This window comes from Pan paniscus, chromosome 11, assembly GCF_029289425.2.
Source record: "Pan paniscus chromosome 11, NHGRI_mPanPan1-v2.0_pri, whole genome shotgun sequence".
NCBI classification, from domain to species: domain Eukaryota; kingdom Metazoa; phylum Chordata; class Mammalia; order Primates; family Hominidae; genus Pan; species Pan paniscus.
This window is the reverse complement of record NC_073260.2, coordinates 25,778,646-25,798,262: the sequence shown is the minus strand read 5'-3', so window position 1 is coordinate 25,798,262 and position 19,617 is coordinate 25,778,646. Positions and strand designations below refer to the sequence as shown.

At 54.0% G+C, this 19,617-nt stretch overlaps 1 protein-coding gene across 12 annotated transcripts in view; it reads left to right on the top strand.

The window, feature by feature from the left end:
- Positions 1 to 19,235, top strand: part of RGS3 (regulator of G protein signaling 3) — a 154,019-nt gene extending 134,784 nt beyond the window's left edge. For 11 of the 12 annotated variants that reach the window (XM_055117211.3, XM_055117212.3, XM_063594256.1 and 8 more), the window contains 6 exons: positions 4,967 to 5,944; positions 12,798 to 12,862; positions 15,892 to 15,993; positions 16,380 to 16,441; positions 17,060 to 17,226; positions 18,265 to 19,235. In XM_055117211.3, the coding sequence (XP_054973186.1) occupies positions 4,967 to 5,944; positions 12,798 to 12,862; positions 15,892 to 15,993; positions 16,380 to 16,441; positions 17,060 to 17,226; positions 18,265 to 18,450 (1,560 nt within the window). In that variant the 3' untranslated portion in view covers positions 18,451 to 19,235. Of the gene's footprint in view, positions 1 to 4,966; positions 5,945 to 12,797; positions 12,863 to 14,916; positions 15,801 to 15,891; positions 15,994 to 16,379; positions 16,442 to 17,059; positions 17,227 to 18,264 lie in introns of those variants that run through there. The other variant, XM_008958569.5, reaches the window with a different exon arrangement.
- The last annotated feature ends 382 nt before the right edge of the window (positions 19,236 to 19,617 follow it).

Sequence of the window (19,617 nt, the reverse complement as noted above, 5' to 3'; positions counted from 1 at the left end):
CGTCTCCATCCTCCTGAATTTTGCCAAACCTGCTGTGTTGGAGACAGTGGAGGTAGAGGGGAGAGGAGTATGGCCTGGAGGGTCTCTGAGCTGGTGGCGGAGGAAGCACTGGGGGTGCCAGCCTCTGGGTGGTCAAGAGGCCAGACCTGGAGGAGCTGGGCTGACGCTGAGCCAGGAGAGCTAAGTGTTAGCTGAGCCATCAAGGTTCCTGGAAGCTAGCATTGAGTCAGGGACCTGAGGCTAGGGAGCCAGAGCATGCCAAGCTTGAAGGAACAGCCCATCTTGAAAGCCTGGGGGTCCAAGGCAGGGCAGGAATTCTAACAGCCTCTCCCTTTCTCAAAGGACTTTACAGTTCACAGAGCACCTTCCTGCCCTTTCTCAGACTTGGACCCCTTAGGTCTCTGGCATAGGAAGCAGCAGGCATCCTCACCCCCTTTCATGGCAGAGAAAACCAAGCTTGGAGTGGGGTAGCTTGGGATCACACAGCTAGCAAATGATGGAGTGAAGATTCCAGTCCAGGTCTTCTGGCTGCATGTCCAGTGCTCTGTCAGTAAAATCCTGGCTGTTAAGGGCCACCCTGAGACAGAGGCAAACCCCAGTTTACACCCCCCAGTGCAGGAAGTGGTTTTCGAGGGCAGATGCAGAGCCCGGCATCCGTGGTGGCTGTGATGAATCATCGGAGTGAGAGCTGCAGGTTGTCCCTGGGTCAGCAAACCTGGCTGCTCAGTGAGTAGCTGTGTGATGTTGGACAAGTCACTTCCAGCAGCCCACCACTACCCTCAACCCAACATCCGGTGGGCATCTGGGGCCCAGGAGCCAAAGCTGGTATGAGTGTGAACTCTGGGTGTCATAGCTGCCATCCCTCCTTAGCCTATTCCGAGCTCTGGATTGGATTTGGGAGAGGATTTGATTAGGTCCTAAACAGTGGCTCCATTTAGAGGGCCTGGTTCATTTCCTGTGTGCTTACAGCAGATGAGACATGGGCAGAATTAACCTGGTCCAGCCAAGCCAAAGAAGTGATGGATGGGAAAGACACAGACCCCCACCTTGGGAGGGCGGGGCAGTGGCTTCCAGCACTCTGGACCCAAGGCCCTGGGTGAGCAAGCTGGTCTTCCTGGGGCGCCCTGGCTGGATTCTTGTTACTTCAGCTGTTGCAACAGCTGTCTCACTGGGTCCCCAGCTGCCTGTACTTCCTCTATCAGAGCAGTCCCCGTGCTCCTTCAAACTAGTTGTCTAACCTCTGTTTTTTCTGCTTAACTGAGGGCAGAGATTGTGTCTGACTTGTTCCCTGCCGTCCTCCTAGTACCTACCTCAGTGCTTGGAGAATGCATGAATGTATGCGTGCCCCAGTCCTCCCTGCCATCCACACATCCTGCCCACATTCCCCAGAGCAGCTTTGATACAGCACAGCTCTGCCTGTGGCATTTCGTTGCTCACAGGGCAAATCCCATGCCCACCATGTGTTCTGCAACCTCCCCCTCATCTTTGCCTCCCCTCCTGCCCTAATTTTCTCCTACACTTGCCACCCTCCCACCCCTGGGTTTCTTGGGTTTCCTATAATTGCTCCGGAGCTCCCGTCAAACCACTTCCCACCCCAGCTCTCCCAAGAACAGGGGCCTTACCAAACCTGCACGCAGTCCCTGTTCATACAGACCTGCCTGGGAGCACAGAAAGAACCATGAGCTCTGGGCCCTGTTCGCCAGCATCTGCTGATGTGGGATGCACCCAGGTGCGGGGCCTCAGGCAGCACTCCAGGCTGTTCCTCCTCCTTCTACAGCCCTCTGAGGTCCCCAAACACTTGTGTGTAAGGCTCCAAGGAAACAGGGAGAGACCCTGGGCAGGAGATATGAGTTCTAATCCTGCATCAGCCTCTCATTCTTAGGTAATTCCTTTACCCTCTGGGACCCCAGGTTTCTTATCTCTAAAATAAGACCACTGATAGCTCCCATTGTATCAAAAGCTTTTCCAGGGCCAGGCACTGTGAGGAGACTCAAATAGTCCTGTGAGTCCAGTATGATATCACTGGGCTCAATTCCAGATGAGGAAACGGAGGCTCTGAGGTGTTGAGAGGCTTGGCCAGAGTTGCACAGCTAAAAAGTGGCCCCATTGGGATCAAAATCAGCCTGGCTCGGGTATCTGAGCACATAACCACTGGGCCCTCTGAGAACCCTTCCATCTTGGTTAGTTTCTCGGCTGATCTCTCTGGGTAGGTGCCCTCTGGGGGCAGTACCCCTGCCTGAGCGGCACTTCCCCTCCTGGCTTTGTTTGGTTTGGCCTCGATTTAGAACAGGGTTGGCAGAGGCAGGCTGACTTGCATTTCTGGTTTTGGGTTTGTTGCTGCACTTTCCCCAAGGGGTGGGCGGGCTCCGACTGACAGTCACCACTGGGACAGGCCTGGGCCCCACCCTCACCACCCAGGAAAGGGGAAATGCGGCCTGCTCCCCACTCAGTGCCACTCCGTGCCAGGCCCTGAGGGCACCCGGTTGCTGCTTCCTTCCGTCTTTCCCCAAGGACTATCAGAGGCAGGTGGCTGGGCCAGGGGGTGGGTCAGGGGGAGGTCTGGCCATGTGGTAGGGTGATAGGACTGAGGGGCCCCAGGGAGCTGGCTGCAGGGCAGTTTGTTTCTCCTGATGGAGAATGCTCCCTGGTGGGTGGGGCGATGGGCTGGGGACTGGTTTGTTCATGGGGACAGAGATCAGAAGTGGGCTTGAGAAGAACAGGGCCAGAAGGCCTGGACTCTGGCCCCAGCCTAGCTCCTGATTTGTGCAGGGTGGCTTTGGGCAAGTCACTAAGTCACTGTCTAGACTGGGCCCTCAGCCTTCCTGTCTACCCAATGGAGGGTCTTTCTGTCCATCTGGGAACAGCCTGATAGGACTGAAGCACAGCCCTTAGTTTCCAGATGAGAATTCTGGACTGGAGGCCCTGACATTACAATTGCCAACACTGACTCTGGTGTTTGGCAAAATTTGGGGTATGTGGGAAACACGTGCCTCTGGTTGAGGTCCTTAACTTCAGAATTTCCCTCTAGATCAATGCTTTTTAAAGCACTGACTCCAACACCACCATGTTCTGTAGGAGCTTTCAAGCTTTCCAGCTTTTCCAGCATACGCTCCTGATCTGTTACTCAGGCATGCTGGTTATCCCATTTCATACGTGGACACCTTGAGGCCTAAAGGTTGGTGACTGGCTCTACCTGATACCTCTGTGTGATTCTAGGTTGCCCCTTGCTCCTCTCTGGGCCTCAGCCTTTCTGTCTATGCAGTGGGGATTTCGGATCGCTGTTGTTTCAGAGTCTGAGGCTATGAGGTCTGAGAGGGCCCTTGTGTGGAGTCACCTCTGAGCTGCAGGCAGGATTTCCAGGGCAAGAAGGCCACAGCATCAGCAGGCACCTGTCTTTGGCCTGTGAGCCATAGCCTAAGGCGTGCCCTTCCCGACCTTGGCCAGATCACGCTAGAGTCCTCCAAGGCCTCCCCTCCCTTGCCCAGCCACCTTCTCTGCTCTGCAGGGCTCCACTTTCACTTTCACACTCCCAGGCTGTGGCTCTTACCCGTGCCGAGCTTTCACATCCGCTCACATCTGTGCTCCCAGATGCCAGCGTGACCCCTGACACGTGTGTGCAGCAGCCTGCAGCTGCCCCAAGCCATGGCTGAACACTGACTCCCAGCTGTGGGGCTTCACCATTACAGACTCCCCAGGGCTTCAAAGACTTCTCAGCTTCGAGCATGGCTTTTGGGTGTCAGGGCAGCTGTACAATAGTGGGTAAGTCACTGGCCTTTGGGCTCAGTTTTCTCATCCATCAAATGGACATTAATGATTTCTACAATGAGAGCTCTTAACCCATGTTCTGGGGGTACTTACCCCTGAAGTTTTCTGCCAGTGTGCACGTGTGCCCGCAGGTGCACACATTCCCAAGCATCTGTTCAGTTCCCGAGTATGGGTGAGGTCTTTCCCTTTCATTAGTTCTCAGCAGCTATGGCTTCTTGAAGACAGAACCTGGGCTCTAAATAAATAGTTCCAGCTCCGGCATTCCTGGTCCTTGACTGGGAGGGGCCCACCCCAGACTTGAGAACTGCCTCCCTGTGTGGTTGTGGCACCATGGACACTCCTGACTTTCTCGGGGCCCCAATCTTCTGGTGACATAGCTGCTATTCAGACTTTCATTAAGAGAAATGTTTTTCTCTTTGCACATGAAATCTACTGTCGAAACTCAGCAAAACCCCCTAGGATCCCGAGGGTTGTGTGTGAGGCAGGAGATGCTGTGTTTTTTGAGGAATCCCTGAGCTTCCTCCAAGCAGTTTAAAAATCCCTGGGTGGGTGATTCTTCAGGGAGGTTCCGTGTGTCTGCGACATCTGGTGAGTACAGGTGTGGACAATATTTTAAAGTTCCAGTTTCATTCCAGTTTAATAGTTTCAAAAAGATACTTAAGCATTCAGAGCACATTCTTGTTTGAATGACTCATTAGGATTTTTAAAACTTGAGTTCAGGTAGAAGACACCCTGGGCTGGGTTCAGTGACTGCCCTGGCTTGGTTCTGGTCCATAAGCAGAGACTGCCTGGTTCTCCTTTATCCCCAGAGGCAACTTTGACCCTGTTTCCTTTTCTGTAAAATGGGGACAGTGATGCTTCTTTTATAGGGTTGTCGGGAAGGCCACATAAGAGAGTGGGGTCAAGCTGGCCTGGCACCTGCCAAAGCAGGAGCTAGATAGACAGTGGTTATCTCTCCCTCTTCTCCTATAAATGACCAGCTGTGTTTTTGATGGAGCAGAAAGTTCAAGCAAGAAGACAGGGTGAGAATTGTTACACAGCTAAGTCAAAGGGGCTTTGGGGGTTCCATCTGGCACCTCAGCTTTCAGACTGGGGGCCCGGGGTTCAGGCCACTGCCTGATTTCATGTCAGCTCATGCATGGTGTCTGGCATCTTGGAGCCTCCTCTTCTGAACTGTTCTTGTTTTCTTTTTGTTTCCCAGATGTTTGAGACGGAGGCAGATGAGAAGAGGGAGATGGCCTTGGAGGAAGGGAAGGGGCCTGGTGCCGAGGATTCCCCACCCAGCAAGGAGCCCTCTCCTGGCCAGGAGCTTCCTCCAGGACAAGACCTTCCACCCAACAAGGACTCCCCTTCTGGGCAGGAACCCGCTCCCAGCCAAGAACCACTGTCCAGCAAAGACTCAGCTACCTCTGAAGGATCCCCTCCAGGCCCAGATGCTCCGCCCAGCAAGGATGTGCCACCATGCCAGGAACCCCCTCCAGCCCAAGACCTCTCACCCTGCCAGGACCTACCTGCTGGTCAAGAACCCCTGCCTCACCAGGACCCTCTACTCACCAAAGACCTCCCTGCCATCCAGGAATCCCCCACCCGGGACCTTCCACCCTGTCAAGATCTGCCTCCTAGCCAGGTCTCCCTGCCAGCCAAGGCCCTTACTGAGGGCACCATGAGCTCCGGGGACCTACTAGCAGCTACTGGGGACCCACCTGCGGCCCCCAGGCCAGCCTTCGTGATCCCTGAGGTCCGGCTGGATAGCACCTACAGCCAGAAGGCAGGGGCAGAGCAGGGCTGCTCGGGAGATGAGGAGGATGCAGAAGAGGCCGAGGAGGTGGAGGAGGGGGAGGAAGGGGAGGAGGACGAGGATGAGGACACCAGCGATGACAACTACGGAGAGCACAGTGAGGCCAAGCGCAGCAGCATGATCGAGACGGGCCAGGGGGCTGAGGGTGGCCTCTCACTGCGTGTGCAGAACTCGCTGCGGCGCCGGACGCACAGCGAGGGCAGCCTGCTGCAGGAGCCCCGAGGGCCCTGCTTTGCCTCCGACACCACCTTGCACTGCTCAGACAGTGAGGGCGCCGCCTCCACCTGGGGCATGCCTTCGCCCAGCACCCTCAAGAAAGAGCTGGGCCGCAATGGTGGCTCCATGCACCACCTTTCCCTCTTCTTCACGGGACACAGGAAGGTGAGAAAGCTAAAGGGGGAGGGAGAAGGATACATGCAATGTGGGGAGGGCTGGCCCAGGGGCTGCAGGGAATGAGAAGTCACCGTGTTCCACCCCCACTATCCTGGCAGCCTCCCAGCGAACTTTCCACCTGTTGGACAGAAGATAAAACTGAGGCCCAATGGGACCAAGAAGGCAGAGCATGGACTTAAACTCATGACTTTAGGATTCCAGATGCTGTGTTCTTATAGCTCCACTGGTCCCCACAGAAAGCAGAGCAGGTGTAGCTTAGCCCAGGCCATTGCGTATTTGGATTTAAAAGATCTGAGATAGTAGCTGGAGAAATAGAGTTACAGCCTAGCCAGACTAGAAATCCATCAGCCAGTCACAATGACAACACACATTTATTCCGTGTCCACATTATCCTAAGCAGTTTACATTAACTCATTAACTCTCACAACAGCCCTTTGAAGTAGATAGTATTTTTATGCCCATTTTACAGCAGAGGAAACCGAGGCAAAGAGAGGTTATCTAACTTGCTCCAGGTTACACAGTGTATCAGTGTCTGAACTAGAATTAGAATCTGGTTCCAGGGCCAGTGCTCTTAACCAACCACCACACCGTTTGCTTCTTGTGAATATTTATATGTAGATGAATAAGTATTTATGGATTTCCTGCTGTGTACCAGGCCCTGCGCTCTGCAACATGGCAGGAGCCACAGAAGTGTGTGAGGCTGGTCTCAACCTGAGAGAAATAAGTTACCTGTGTGAGCCTTGAAAGTGGCCTAACAGTGAACAGATTGCGCCATGATCTTGAAGCCTACCAGCTAGTTTGGGTCTGGGCTCTGTTTCTTACCATGTGGCTTTGGTTGAGTCACTCAACTCCTCTGAGCCATAGTTTTCTTCTCTGAAAAGTAGGGGTTGATAGCACTCACATCCCAGAATGGTTGAGGATGAATGGAAGAGGCTGGTGCCTGATAACACTAGCCGCTTGAGAGGCGGCCCTCAGGGAATGCTGGGCCCCACTCCTTCTCTTGAAATGCAACAGCCAGTGCAAGGTGTTGGTGTGAGGATAGGTGAGTAGGGGTGCTCAGTGCCCATGGAGCACAACTGACTCAGAGATCTAGAACTTCAGGAGGACAGACCCCAGGGCCTAAAGCCATCAGGGAAAGCTTCTGGAGGAAGATACCTCTCAGCTTGGCCTTGAAGGATGAACAGGATTAGAATAAACAGAGAGGTAGAGGCAAGCATTCTTTGGCTAGAGCAGAGCATTCCTAAAGGGCAGATGCCTGGCACAGGTGCTGCTATTCCTCCCTCCAACCCATGGCAGACATCATTAATGGATTCCAGCATACTTCCTCACCAAGTTGGGACATGTCCTCAGAAGCCTGCTTAGCTTCTTAGCCACTAGCAAGAAGGCAGACTTGCCTTCTGGGGAGATGCCTTCTGCTGAAAGCTAGTCATTCTGACAGGGCAGGCTGGGGCCCTCCAGAAAAGGGTCTTGAACTTTGGCCTTGGAACTAAATCTCCGTTTCCTCATCTGTAAGCGTGTGTGGTTCTCACACTGTGGTGTGCTCCGGAATCACCAAGGGGAGGTAATTAATATGTGATTCCTAGTCCCCATACCCAGAACTCTGGAATCAGAATCTCTAGGGGTGGTGCTCAGACCCTATATTTTAAACATGCCCCGAGGGATCATGATCTTGCCAAAGTTTGAATATCACCATCTTAGGCCATTTCTTGATGGTTTCTACAGGAGAGAGTCTGGAATGCTGTCCTTCCAAGGCAAGGCCTCAGGCTCATTCAGATCAGGCCTGGCCACTCCTCTTTGGAGGGCGGTTGAGGCCCACCTGCCTTGGGCTTCCCAATCCTAATTCCCCCACTACACCCTTCCCAGTTCTATTCCCCTCACCACACTTGCTCCAATAAAACTATTTATATACAGATAAATTCACACACATTCATGTGTATGCATTTATCTAATTCCCCAGCTCAGTTGACCTCGGCTCCTATTTTGGGACACATACTCCTGCCTGGGAGTCTAGCAGGCCTGGACCAGCTCTCTCTTGTCTCAGCTTCCTCCTTTGGGTGCCCAAGGTTCCCACTGGCACCCTCCCTTGTCCCACCAACTTTTAGCTGGTCACTTCCTTTCTTGGGTTTGAGTGGCTGAGCTGGCAGAGACATCAGAGGCTGCCCCCAGCCTGGTGGTGGCCACCCTTCCATGTGGCTTCCACACACCAGTTCCTGAGCCCTTTGCCATTCACATCCTGCCCTCTTCCACCAGTAGCTTCAGTAGGAAACTTGTCAAGAGGAGATGAAGCCCCGGATGGGACAAACACCGTGGTCTAGCTCCATCTCTTACTGGTACTGGGTCTTGGGCAAGTCCCTGCCCCTCTGTGAGCCACAGTTTCCTCCTTGGTGAAATGGGTATGGTAATAATGCCTCCTTCCTAGGGTTGCTGGGAAAATTAAATAGCTTAACACAGGTAAAACATTTAGGGCAGTACCTGGCGCTCAGCACCTGGTGGGTGCTGCATAAATGGTAATCATGTTATGTGGAGGGGGAGGGGGAGAAGAGCAGTAACCAGGGTAGTACTGGCTGTGCCGCCATTCAAAGTACTACCAGACCCCATTTCTCACCTTCCTGACACTGCTGCAAAGTGGACAGGCACTTGTCTTACAGTGGGAGGCTGAGGCTAGTGAGAGATATTTTGTCCCCAGCCACACAGCAGCAAGTGATGATGGCACTGGACAAGGCCTCACCATTGTCTAGTCAGTCCTCTGTGGCTCTGCCCTAGACTCTGAGACCTCATGCTGATGAGGGGCCGGGGGTTGGGGACTGGCAGAGGGACAGCGGCAGGTTCCCCCATGACTTCTATCTTCCTGGCTTTGGCCTGGCTCTTCTGGGAGGGTCCCCTGATGCTGATGGGCCACTATTCCTAGGCAATGCCAGGCAAGAGGTGAAGAGGGGAGGGGTGAAGTGTTCAGGCTGTGGAGTCAGACAGACCCAGGTTCAAGTCTCAGCTCTGCCTCCTCCTCCCTGGCTCTGAGACCTTGGCCAAGTTGCTTCTTTCTCTGAGCTTCGGTTTTCTCTTATTAATGGAACACGGAGTCCCCCGGGAGTTGTCCCAAGGGTTCCAGGGCGCAGTACATAGAAAGCTTGGGCTGGTCATTTGTGCTGCTGTGCGGATAAGCTGAGGCTGCCCAGAGTACATGCTGCCTGCCACAGGGTGACATTCAGTCTCGACGTTGTCTCCGGTCCACACCCCTGTTATCCTGCCCTCTTATGTGCTGAGCAATTTCTACTGTGAGTAGGAATGTCAGAACAGGCAGACCTCAGAGATAGTCTGCTCGACCATGGTGATCTCACAGATGGGCTAACTGAGTCCAGAGAGGGAGAGCCCCCTGCCCCCACTCCCCGCCATGGTTCTCCAGCTGGCCATCCCCTGGGTGTGGCGCCCTGTGCTGAGTTGAGTGGTCTCATGGTGCCCCCTGCCGCCAGACCCCTGCCTTCCTGGCTGCTCCCTGGAGGCCCTGCAGAGCAGATCACAGGCCTTCTTCCTGGGGAGTCAAGGAAGCCCCGGAGAATAATTGTGTTTGGGTCCAGGATGCTGCCATTGAATTCTAGTCCAGCCTATCTGGCTCAGCACAGAGGGTCATGGGCTATTCTTTGACAGTGAGGAGACCACAGGCTGCAGCCCTTCCCTGGCCCTGCTTCCTTCCTCCCCTGCAGGGGACTGGCCTGGGCAGAGGTGGTCCACAGAGGGTGCCAGCCCTGTTTCACTAAGCTCCCACGTAGGTCAGAGATCAGACGAGAGGACCCCAAAAATGCCTTCCAGCTCCAAGACGATAATACCTTCAAGCCTCCTATTTTTAAAAAGCCTAAAGAATTATTTCGGATGTGTAAACAAGTAAGTATAGAGTTTAAATCCACTGTTTCCACGTGGTTCCATGGGGCCTGCCAGGCTGGGCTGGATCAGAGAGGGCAGCCATGGATGGCCAGGGAGCCCCAGAAGTCTGACCAGGACCAATAGGGAAACCAGCTGAGCCCTGCTCACAGACGAGCGCTCAGTCACTAGTGGGCTCTGGACCCAGACCACAGTTCTCTGCTACTTGTTAGTTCAGAGAGCCCAGGCCAGTTATCAAACTGCCCTGGGCATCTGTTTCCTCAGCTGCACACTGAGGGGAAATATCAGTAACTAGCTCTTAGAATCGTTGCCAAGATTAAATGAGATAAAGTATGTTAAAACACTTTGGCCCAGCACCTGACATGTAGTGAACGCTCAATAAATAATGGCAAAACCCATGCTAGCTGAGAGTATTGCTCACTGCTGTGTGTTGGGCGCTGTGCTGAGCACGTCCCTGTGTTAACTTACATAATCCTCACCACAGCCCTTTGAGGGAAGTCCGGTTATTACCCGCATTTTACAAATAAGGAAACTGAGGCACAGAGAGGGATGTAACTGAGCTAAGGTCAATGAGCTAATAAATGATTGAGCTAAGCTTCAAATCCAGGCAATTAAAAATCTACACTCTTAATCATTACTATAATTACAGTTATAATTACAGTAAGAATTATAATTATTGTTCCAAGAGGTGGTGAGCTCCTAGTCCCTGGAGGTGGCTGGATGAGGCTGGGCAGGGCCCAGGGATTCTGCCTGGAGTGAAGGAAGGGCTGTATGGTCCTGGACTCACCTCCGTCTGCTTTTCAGCTGGACAAGGTCACATAGTGAGACAGTGGGGAGAAGATGGAAAGGAGAATCCCTTTGGAGGGCCTTTGCAGGCTAGGCCCTGGGCAGGCATTGATGCAGCTGTGGGAGGGGAGGGAAGAGTCTGGGGAGCCACTCTGGCCCCCTCCAAGGTCAGAGGCCAAAGCCTCCCTGCAGCTATGGTGAGTCCCTAGGGCTGGGAATCAGAACCCGATTTTTTCACCTCAATTTCTCCTTGGCTCACAGGCTCTTTTTGGTGCTGGGGTTTCCCCAGCAGCCCAGGGGGCTGACTCCTAGGGCCAGAGCTGCCCAGCCCCTCTGTCAGGCTGCTGGGCTTGGGTCAGTCCCTGCTGAAGACACTCTCCTCCCCACAGTGGAAGGAAGAGCCCATTTCCCAGCAGCGCAGAGGCTGAGGATGGCGGCTGGGTGGGAGTGGTCCCCAGGCCCATTGTGTGGAGCCGATAAAGTACGGAAGCTGAGGTTAGAATGGGAGGAAGCCCAGGGCCCGAGGGCTCTTTCCCACGGGTGGGGGCCTTGGGCATGGCCTTGCCAGGCCAGCATGAGTGCAGCCTGTATGTGCACTGAAGGGTGCCCTGAATGGTGACAGTGGTAACACTCACTGGGCAATGACCACTGGTTACTGAGGTTAGCGTGGGTGCCAGGACTGGGCCTTGGGGTCCAGAGTTTATCCTGGTGAACCTTCCATCAGCCCTGTGAAGTGGCTGTCACTATGCCTAAGCCATAGCTAAAAAAATGGAAGCCGAGAGGCTAGGAAACTTACCCAAAGTTGGTGAAAGCAGGATTTATATCCAGGTCTGGTTCCAAACCCTTGCTCTGAAATCACACACCATACGGTGTGTGCCTCTGTGTGCACGTACACACATGTGTGTTTACAACTCTGGTGGGGCAGCATTCTCAGGAAGGAGGCAGCACTTCCCGAGTCTTTCACGGGAAACATTAAAATGTGTTCTGACCTTGCATTTTTGAGTAGCAGCATCCTCTGGTGGAGAAACACAGGCCTTGAACTGAGGCAGATTCCAGCTCTGTCACTTACATGCTGGGTCTCCTTGGGGAAGTGACTTAAATTCTCTGAGCCTCTATTTACTTTATAGGTTTATTGTGAGGTTTAATGAGATAGTATCTGAATTATGCCCCATCCAGGGTCTGGCCTATAGTATGAGCTAAATGAAGGTGTAATTCATCCATCCATCCACTCATCCACTCCTTCATCCATCCACCCACCCACCCACCCATCCATCTATTCACCCATGCATTCATATATCCATCCACTCATCCATCTATCCACCCACCCACCCATATATTCATCCATCCATCCATCCACTCATCTATCCATCCACCTATCCACATATCCATCCATCCATCCATCCATCCATCCATCCATCCATCCATCCATCCATCCATCTATCCATCCATCCATGCAGGTGGGAGATTCACAAAAGCATCCCCCGAGGAAGGAATTGCACATGGAGATGAAGACCTTCTGTTGGTTGGAAGGCAGAGTTGAGGAGGTTGCTGAAGTAGGGGCCAGGCTGGAGAGATAACTGAAGGAATAACTGAATGGAACTTTCTGCCCTGATCCTAAGATGGTAGATCCAGTCGTGTTACGGAGTTTGAATGTTATCCCGAGGGCACTAGGGAGCCATGGAAAGCTATAAGGCAAGAGAGGTGCACTCAGGCCTGTGTAATGATTTATTTTATACACTGCTGACCATCTCAGGTCTCCTTTGAACTTCAGAATTCTGACTTAATCATTATGATCCTGATTTTAGAAATTAAGGAATAGAGGCTTAGAGAGGGGCAGGGATTGGCCTAGTGACACAGCAGAAGCCCTGCCCTCTCACCTGCTCACTGCCTGCAGTGAAGCCTCTGTCCTGAGTGCCAGCCGTCTGGCTTCTCCCCAGTGAGCTGGGGACCTGACTGTCCCAGGAGGAGATCCCTGTGGCCGGAGAGTCTGCCAGGCCGATTCCACTTCATGGCCAGGCTGTTCCCAGCAGTGGGGTTTCCCTCTCTCACCTGTGTGCCGCGGGTGGGGGCTTTGGGGATGGAAGGGGCTGGTGGCAGGGAATGTTGGGTCTCTGAGCCTCTCTTTACTTAGGCAGGAGTTCCTGGGTGCCCAGACTGCATCGTGTCTGTCTTCTCTCCGCAGATGAGCGGGGCTGACACCGTTGGGGATGATGATGAAGCCTCCCGGAAGAGAAAGAGCAAAAACCTGTACGTTGGGAAGATCCCTGGCTTCTGCGCTCCTCTTCCTCCCTTGCCTCAGGGCTTGTCTCTCCTCTAGGGGTCCAGGTGGGGAGAAGAGGTTGTGCCTGGTCCCGCCCACAACCCCAGACAGACACCAAGGAAAAACTGGATCTTGGAACTTTGCAGTGACCCCAAAGTGGGGTCACCTGGGTCCTGAGCATTCTCTCCAAGTGAGGCAAAGTGCTGATTCAGTACCCGGAAGCCACAGTGAACCAGAGGCAACCAGCCCGTTTGCCCTGGCTTTAGCCCAGCTTCTGAGCCAAGCAGGGACCAAGTGACTTCAACAACTCGTTTGCTCCCTCTGGGCCCAAGAGTGACCTGAGAAGGGGTGGAACTGACAGTCATTGGTTCCTCTTTCTCTTCCTGAGCTCCTGAATGCTAATAGTCTCAGGCATTGCCAGGAGGGGGCGCTGCTGGCCCAGCTGCCGAATCCCGCGCTCGCCAAGCCTTTCTGGCCACACTCAGGCCTTCTTATACTATAGGGTGTTTGTTAGAGGTGTCAATGAAAAAGATGTGTGTGTGGGTTCTCAGGTCTTCTTCTACCCCCAGGCCTAAGACCCTGGAGACTCGGGGGAGGTATAGGGAGGAGGCAGTGGGGTGCATGCACAGTGACACCTCCAGAGGAAGCCCCTCCCCACCAGGTCCTGTAGCACCCACCACTAGGCAGGAATTGGGCTATGGGGAGGAGCCTCCTGCAACCCTCTTCTCTGGCCTTGACCGTGGGTGGGGTCCACTACCCTAGAAAGCCTTCCTCACCCCAGCTGCCTTGACCTCTCCAGCTTTCTGCAGCAACTGTTGGCTTCTCTTACTCCACAGCCAATTGCATTTTCTTAGCAAGGTGAAATGCATAAACCAAAACAGTTCCTTGCACCAACCATCTTCACTTAACCTTTTGTAGGATGAGAGAGGATCCAGGGGGTGCCAGGACTGTTGAATGTGGTGCTGGAAGTGGGAGGTGTAGGGAAGCAGTGTGTGGCGCAGAGGGCAGGCATCCCGGGTGCTGGAGCAGCCCTGTCTAGCCTCCTTTCAATGTAGGTGCTGCCTTTTGAATTGCCTGAAGCCCACACTTTTTTTTTTGGAGACAGAGTCTCCTTCTGTCACCCAGGCTGGAGTACGATCTTGGCTTGCTGCAACCTCCGCCTCCCAAGTTCAAGCAGTTCTTGTCCCTCAGCCTCCCAAGTAGCTGCGATTACAGGTGTGTGCCATCACACCCAGCAAATTTTTTTTGTACTTTTAGTAGAGATGGGGGTTTTGCCATGTTGGCCAGGCTGTTCTCAAACTCCTGGCCTCAAGTGATCTTCCCGCCTCGGCCTCCCAAAGTGCTGGGATTACAGACATGAGCCACCATGCCTGGCCTCTGAAGGTCATACTCTTAAAAGCTTAGACGAAGAGTCTTAGAACATCTACGGTAATAATAAGAATAACCATTAATGTTTATTATGCCAGGCACTGTTCTGTGTGTATTTCATATGTAATCTAATTTAATCTTTACCACTACTTTTATTTTCCGTTCCGTTCTTTCTTATTGACCTTACCCTTATTTTACACATGAATAAACTACTGTGCAAAGAGGCTACGTTACATGGCAAGAAAGTGGTGGGGTTGGGACCTGGAGACCTGGCCTGCTGGCTTCTGTTTGAGGAACCAGCTTGACAGAGAAAAAACCTTGATAGGAAACTTGAGAGGTCAGGAAACGTGTCAAAGGGCACACAGCTGGTAACTGCTGGAGCTGGGATTTGAACCCAAGACTAGCTCCAGAGCCTGGGCTCAGCCTCCCCTGCAGGACTCTCCTTCATTAGACAGGGTGTCTAGGTCTTAGTGCCATTTTAAGCTTGAATAGCATCAGAAGTATAAATGCTTCAAACTTACCAAACCCCCTTGAAAGTTTAATTATTTAAATTTCTTTTGCACGTCTTTAGTTATGTGATTTTTGAATAATCAATTTTTCATTTTCATTTTTGGTTTGAGTCAGCATTTTCCATCTTTGGGAGGATGGAGACCAAAACTTAAAGTGAAACATTTATTATTCGAAAATCACAAAACCATGCACACAACTTTAAATAATTAAACTTTAAAATGGTGTTTTTGTAAATTTATAGGACTTGTACTTCTGAAGTTATTCAGGCTTAAAACTACTAAGATGTTGGGGTCCTGCTGTATATTCATGACTGGATGTTGCCAATGCAGGTGACTGAGGCTGAGAGGCCGGCTGGCAGGAGCCATTCTCTGGGAGGTGCCCTGTACAGGGGGTCTAGGGAAAAGAGGGGTGAACATGAGCAAGAGGCATTTAACTCCTTTCTTGCCAGCAGTTTCACCCAGTGCTGAATTCTGCTGCCTCCTTGGGGACCGGCAAGGCTAAAAATGGTTCTTGGCTAAAAATAGCCAGTCCTGCCACCCCGGTGGGCAGTGCCTCCCCTGGCTCCCTCCTTCCCTTTCAGCAATTTGCTGACTTGTCCCCCACCCCCCACCACTGTCTCCCTGCTGCCATGGTAACGAGGAGGCCAGTCACAAATAGCTGGGACTGGCTTCCTGCCGGGGCGGCCCCAGAGGCTGTCCCTTGCAGACACATGCCCCTTTCACGGCTCCCTCTCAGGGTTGGCCAGAAGGAATTTTTTTTTCCGCTCCCCCTCCTGGTCCCTCCCATTTCCTGGCTCCTCCTTTCTGAGTCCCAGCCCCGGCTTGTGCCCGGGAGTCCAGTCATCAGGCCAGGATTCCAGAGAGCGTGTGTGGCTGCAGCCTGCACCGTTGCTGCCTGCTGCCCAGGACGCGGGGTGGGGGACAGGAGCCAGAGTGGTGCCTCCTGCAGACCAATCTGCGGCCCCAAGGTGGGGGGCCCTACAGAGATGCTCCGAGGCATGTACCTCACTCGCAACGGGAACCTGCAGAGGCGACACACGATGAAGGAGTAGGTGCCCTCGACCCAGCTCTCCCGACTCTGGATTTGCAGGGGCGAGTGGGCCAGGCTGAGCAACCCTCTTTTCTGCTTCTGTCCCCAGAGCCAAGGACATGAAGAACAAGCTGGGGATCTTCAGACGGCGGAATGAGTCCCCTGGAGCCCCTCCCGCGGGCAAGGCAGACAAAATGATGAAGTCATTCAAGTAGGTCCTCCCTGGCACCCTGGGACCCTTTGGGGAACTCACTGGCTCCCCGGGGAGTAGGACTGAGTGGTAGGGTTGAGGGGAAGGGGCTTGCCGGCTTGATCCAGCTCTGGGGAGACAGGCTTTCACAGAGGGAGCTGGGTACCTGGCAAGCAGCTACCCTCACAGGGAGCAGCTGCCCTAGGGGGAAGGCTAGGTGGGGTGGAGATGGGGGCTGGAAGGGACCCTGGCCCCGGGAAAGAGGGTGGCCCTCCTTCCTGGGCGCCCCAGCTGGGCTCAGCTGCAGACTGGGCCCAGGGCAGTAAACAAAGGCCGCCTGGCCCAGCTTCCCCCAAGGTTCCCAAGCCTCTCAGTGCCCTCACTGTGTTTCCTCCCTCACCCCTCAGGCCCACCTCAGAGGAAGCCCTCAAGTGGGGCGAGTCCTTGGAGAAGCTGCTGGTTCACAAATGTAAGTTGGGCCTGCCTGCCCACTCCCTGTGCCCTCTCTCCCTCTCCCCTTCGCCCCCATCCAGACCCTGTGTAGCTGGTGCTAGAGAGGCCGCCTTCCCTCTCCTCGACCGTCAGGGTGTCCTTGCTGTTGCGGAGGGGCTGAGCCCAAGCTGAGGCCCTTGGTCTGGCCTTGGAGCCAGCTTCTGCCAGCCCCTCCCCGTCCATGTGAGCTGGCACTGCCTGCCGGAGGCCCGTGGGACCTGTGTGCTCAGATCCATATTCCCAGAATAAGAATAAACATTTCTACGTACTGAGGGCTTTCACGGCGCCAAATATGCCTGCCATCTCATGGGCAGGGTCCCATCGGCTCCTCCCAGGGCTCTGGGAGACAGAATCGATAGTCCCCATTTCACAGATGAAGACACTGAGGCATAGAGAGGGGGAGACCCCACTGAGACCCTGAAAGAGGCAGTGGCAGGGCTGGGGCCACATCCCAGGGCTCCTGGCTGTCGGGGACGGGCATTGTACTCAGCTCCCAGCACGCCCATCTTCAAAGTCCTGTAGGAGTAAGCTGGGGCATCTTAAGGGCAGGAGAGGCTGACTTTGCCTCTTACCCTAGGATCTGTTCTCCTCACAGACGGGTTAGCAGTGTTCCAAGCCTTCCTTCGCACTGAGTTCAGCGAGGAGAATCTGGAGTTCTGGTTGGCTTGTGAGGACTTCAAGAAGGTCAAGTCACAGTCCAAGATGGCATCCAAGGCCAAGAAGATCTTTGCTGAATACATCGCGATCCAGGCATGCAAGGAGGTAGGACCCTCTGCTCCTCCAATCCCCAGGGCCCAGTGGCCCTTCAGCTGCAAGGTGGCAGCCAGCAGCACAGGAAGGGGAGAGGCCAGAATGACTCCATGAGCCCAGGTACCCAGCAGGGAAGATGCAAGCTAGGATCAGGGGAAGAACAGAATCCCAGTTAGTAATAAAAATGGCCACCACCAAGGCACTGCCGCATGCCAGGCATGTGCTGAGCCCTTTATGTATGCGTTCTCATGTTTAATCCACACAACAACCTGTGAAACGAAGAGACAGGCTGGGCACAGTGGCTCATGCCTGTAATCCCAGCACTTTGGGAAGCCGAGCCAGGCGGATCACTTGAGGTCAGGAGTTCGAGACCAGCCTGGCCAGCAGGACGAAACCCCATCTCTACTAAAATTACAAAATTACCCAGGTGTGGTGATGGGCGCCTGTGGTCCCAGCTACTTGGGAGGCTGAGGCAGAATAATCGCTTGAACCCGGGAGGCGAAGGTTGCAGTGAGCCGAGATCGCACCACTGCACTCCAGCCTGAGTGACAGAGCGAGACCCTGTCTCGAAAAAAAAAAAAAAAGGAGACAGTCTTAGAGAGACAAATCATAATTGCTCCCATGTATTGAGTGCCTACTGTGTGCCAGGCACTATGTGCAAAGCACATTATATGGATGATCTTGCTTGGTTTTCACGCTTTGAGGAATGTACTATTATTTCTAGCTGGTAGATAAGACAACTGAAGCTCACCGCACTTAAGTAATTTGCTTAAAGTCACACACCCAGGTGTGGCACTGCTAGGATTTGAACCCAGGAAGCCTAACCCTCAGGGTGGTATTTTCAGCCTTATAAATGCTGCCAGCCCTACAGGAAATGACTGAGCCAGGACTTGAATCCTCTGGTCTGGGGGTCTCTACTTCAGATGAACCTTAAGATGTGGGGCAAAGGGGCTTGGAGGTGAGAGGCTGGATGGGTCCCTTCCAGGCACATGGGCCCTAGGGTCAGTCCCCAGCAGGCAGCCCTGACCATGTCCCCCTCTGCCTCCCCAGGTCAACCTGGATTCCTACACGCGGGAGCACACCAAGGACAACCTGCAGAGCGTCACGCGGGGCTGCTTCGACCTGGCACAGAAGCGCATCTTCGGGCTCATGGAAAAGGACTCGTACCCTCGCTTTCTCCGTTCTGACCTCTACCTGGACCTTATTAACCAGAAGAAGATGAGTCCCCCGCTTTAGGGGCCACTGGAGTCGAGCTCAGCGTTCACACCAGGCGGGCTGGGTCCCCTGCCCACCTGCCTCCCTCCCCCCTGTGACGGAGGGGGCAAGCAAGCCCCCAGAGGCTGTGTCTCTGGACAGATGGATAGACATACGGAAGCGAGGCCTGGACCAAGAGAGGCCCAGGCTACTGGAGGAGTAGAAGGATGGGCCCCGTGGGGTCCCCACTGCCCCGGTACGAGGGGGCCCAAGACCCTGGCAGGTCAGGGGCCCTGGCCAAGCCAGATCTGGAGCTGCTGCTCCCTGCTGCGGAGACCGCGGAGGCTTCGCGTTGACCAAGTTCCTTAAAGAACTGGCTGATGGGGCAGGAGGTCCAGGCCTGGGCTCTCGGGCCCTCCTAGAGGGCCATTGGAGCTTGCAGCTCAGACCCCCACTTTGAGTTTTATTTATTTAAATAGTAGTTGGATGCTTGGCACGTCGTCCTGTAATAGGAAACCCTTGCCTCATCAGTTTTCCTGATTTACAAGTGCAATATTTTAGCCAATGCCTTGGGAGAAGCTGCCATGCAAAGGTGGACACCATTCTCCAGCTTCAGGGGATATGCTCGTCCCGGGCACCGGTGGCAGGCAGCTGGCCTTCTGGACTAAGGCAGCCTGGGGGGACACTGCAGTCTGGCTACACACAGAGATCTGGCACCCCCTGGGTGGAGTGTCCCTCGGGGGCTTTGGGAAAGCATGGCACCCTCAGACCACACAGTAGCCGAGTTCTGGAGCAAATAAAAGGCCTGTGTTATTTCTTGTTCTTGACCCTTTTTGTGTGTTCCTGGTCTTGAGCCTTCCCAGGGTGGCTGGGGCTGGGAGGGTTGGTCGTTGGGCTGTTGATTCAGCCACTGCTCTCTTGCCATCACCTGCCCCCATCCTGGAGCCCGATACACTGATACACTGGTGAGGGCTGCTCTCCCACGCCTTCCTCTGTGCCAGGCACTGTGCCACTCATCCTAGTGGTCACTGCATCTCCTCCCCAAGCCTGGGAGGTAGGGCTTATCCCCATTTTACAGATGAGGAGATGGAAGCACAACAGGGAAGGTCACGTAGCCAGCAGGTGGCAGGGGTTCAACCCAAGTCTGACTGTCTGCAAAGCCTGGGCTCTGCCGGCTACAGGATGGAGTCCTTGCTTGTCGCCAGCTGG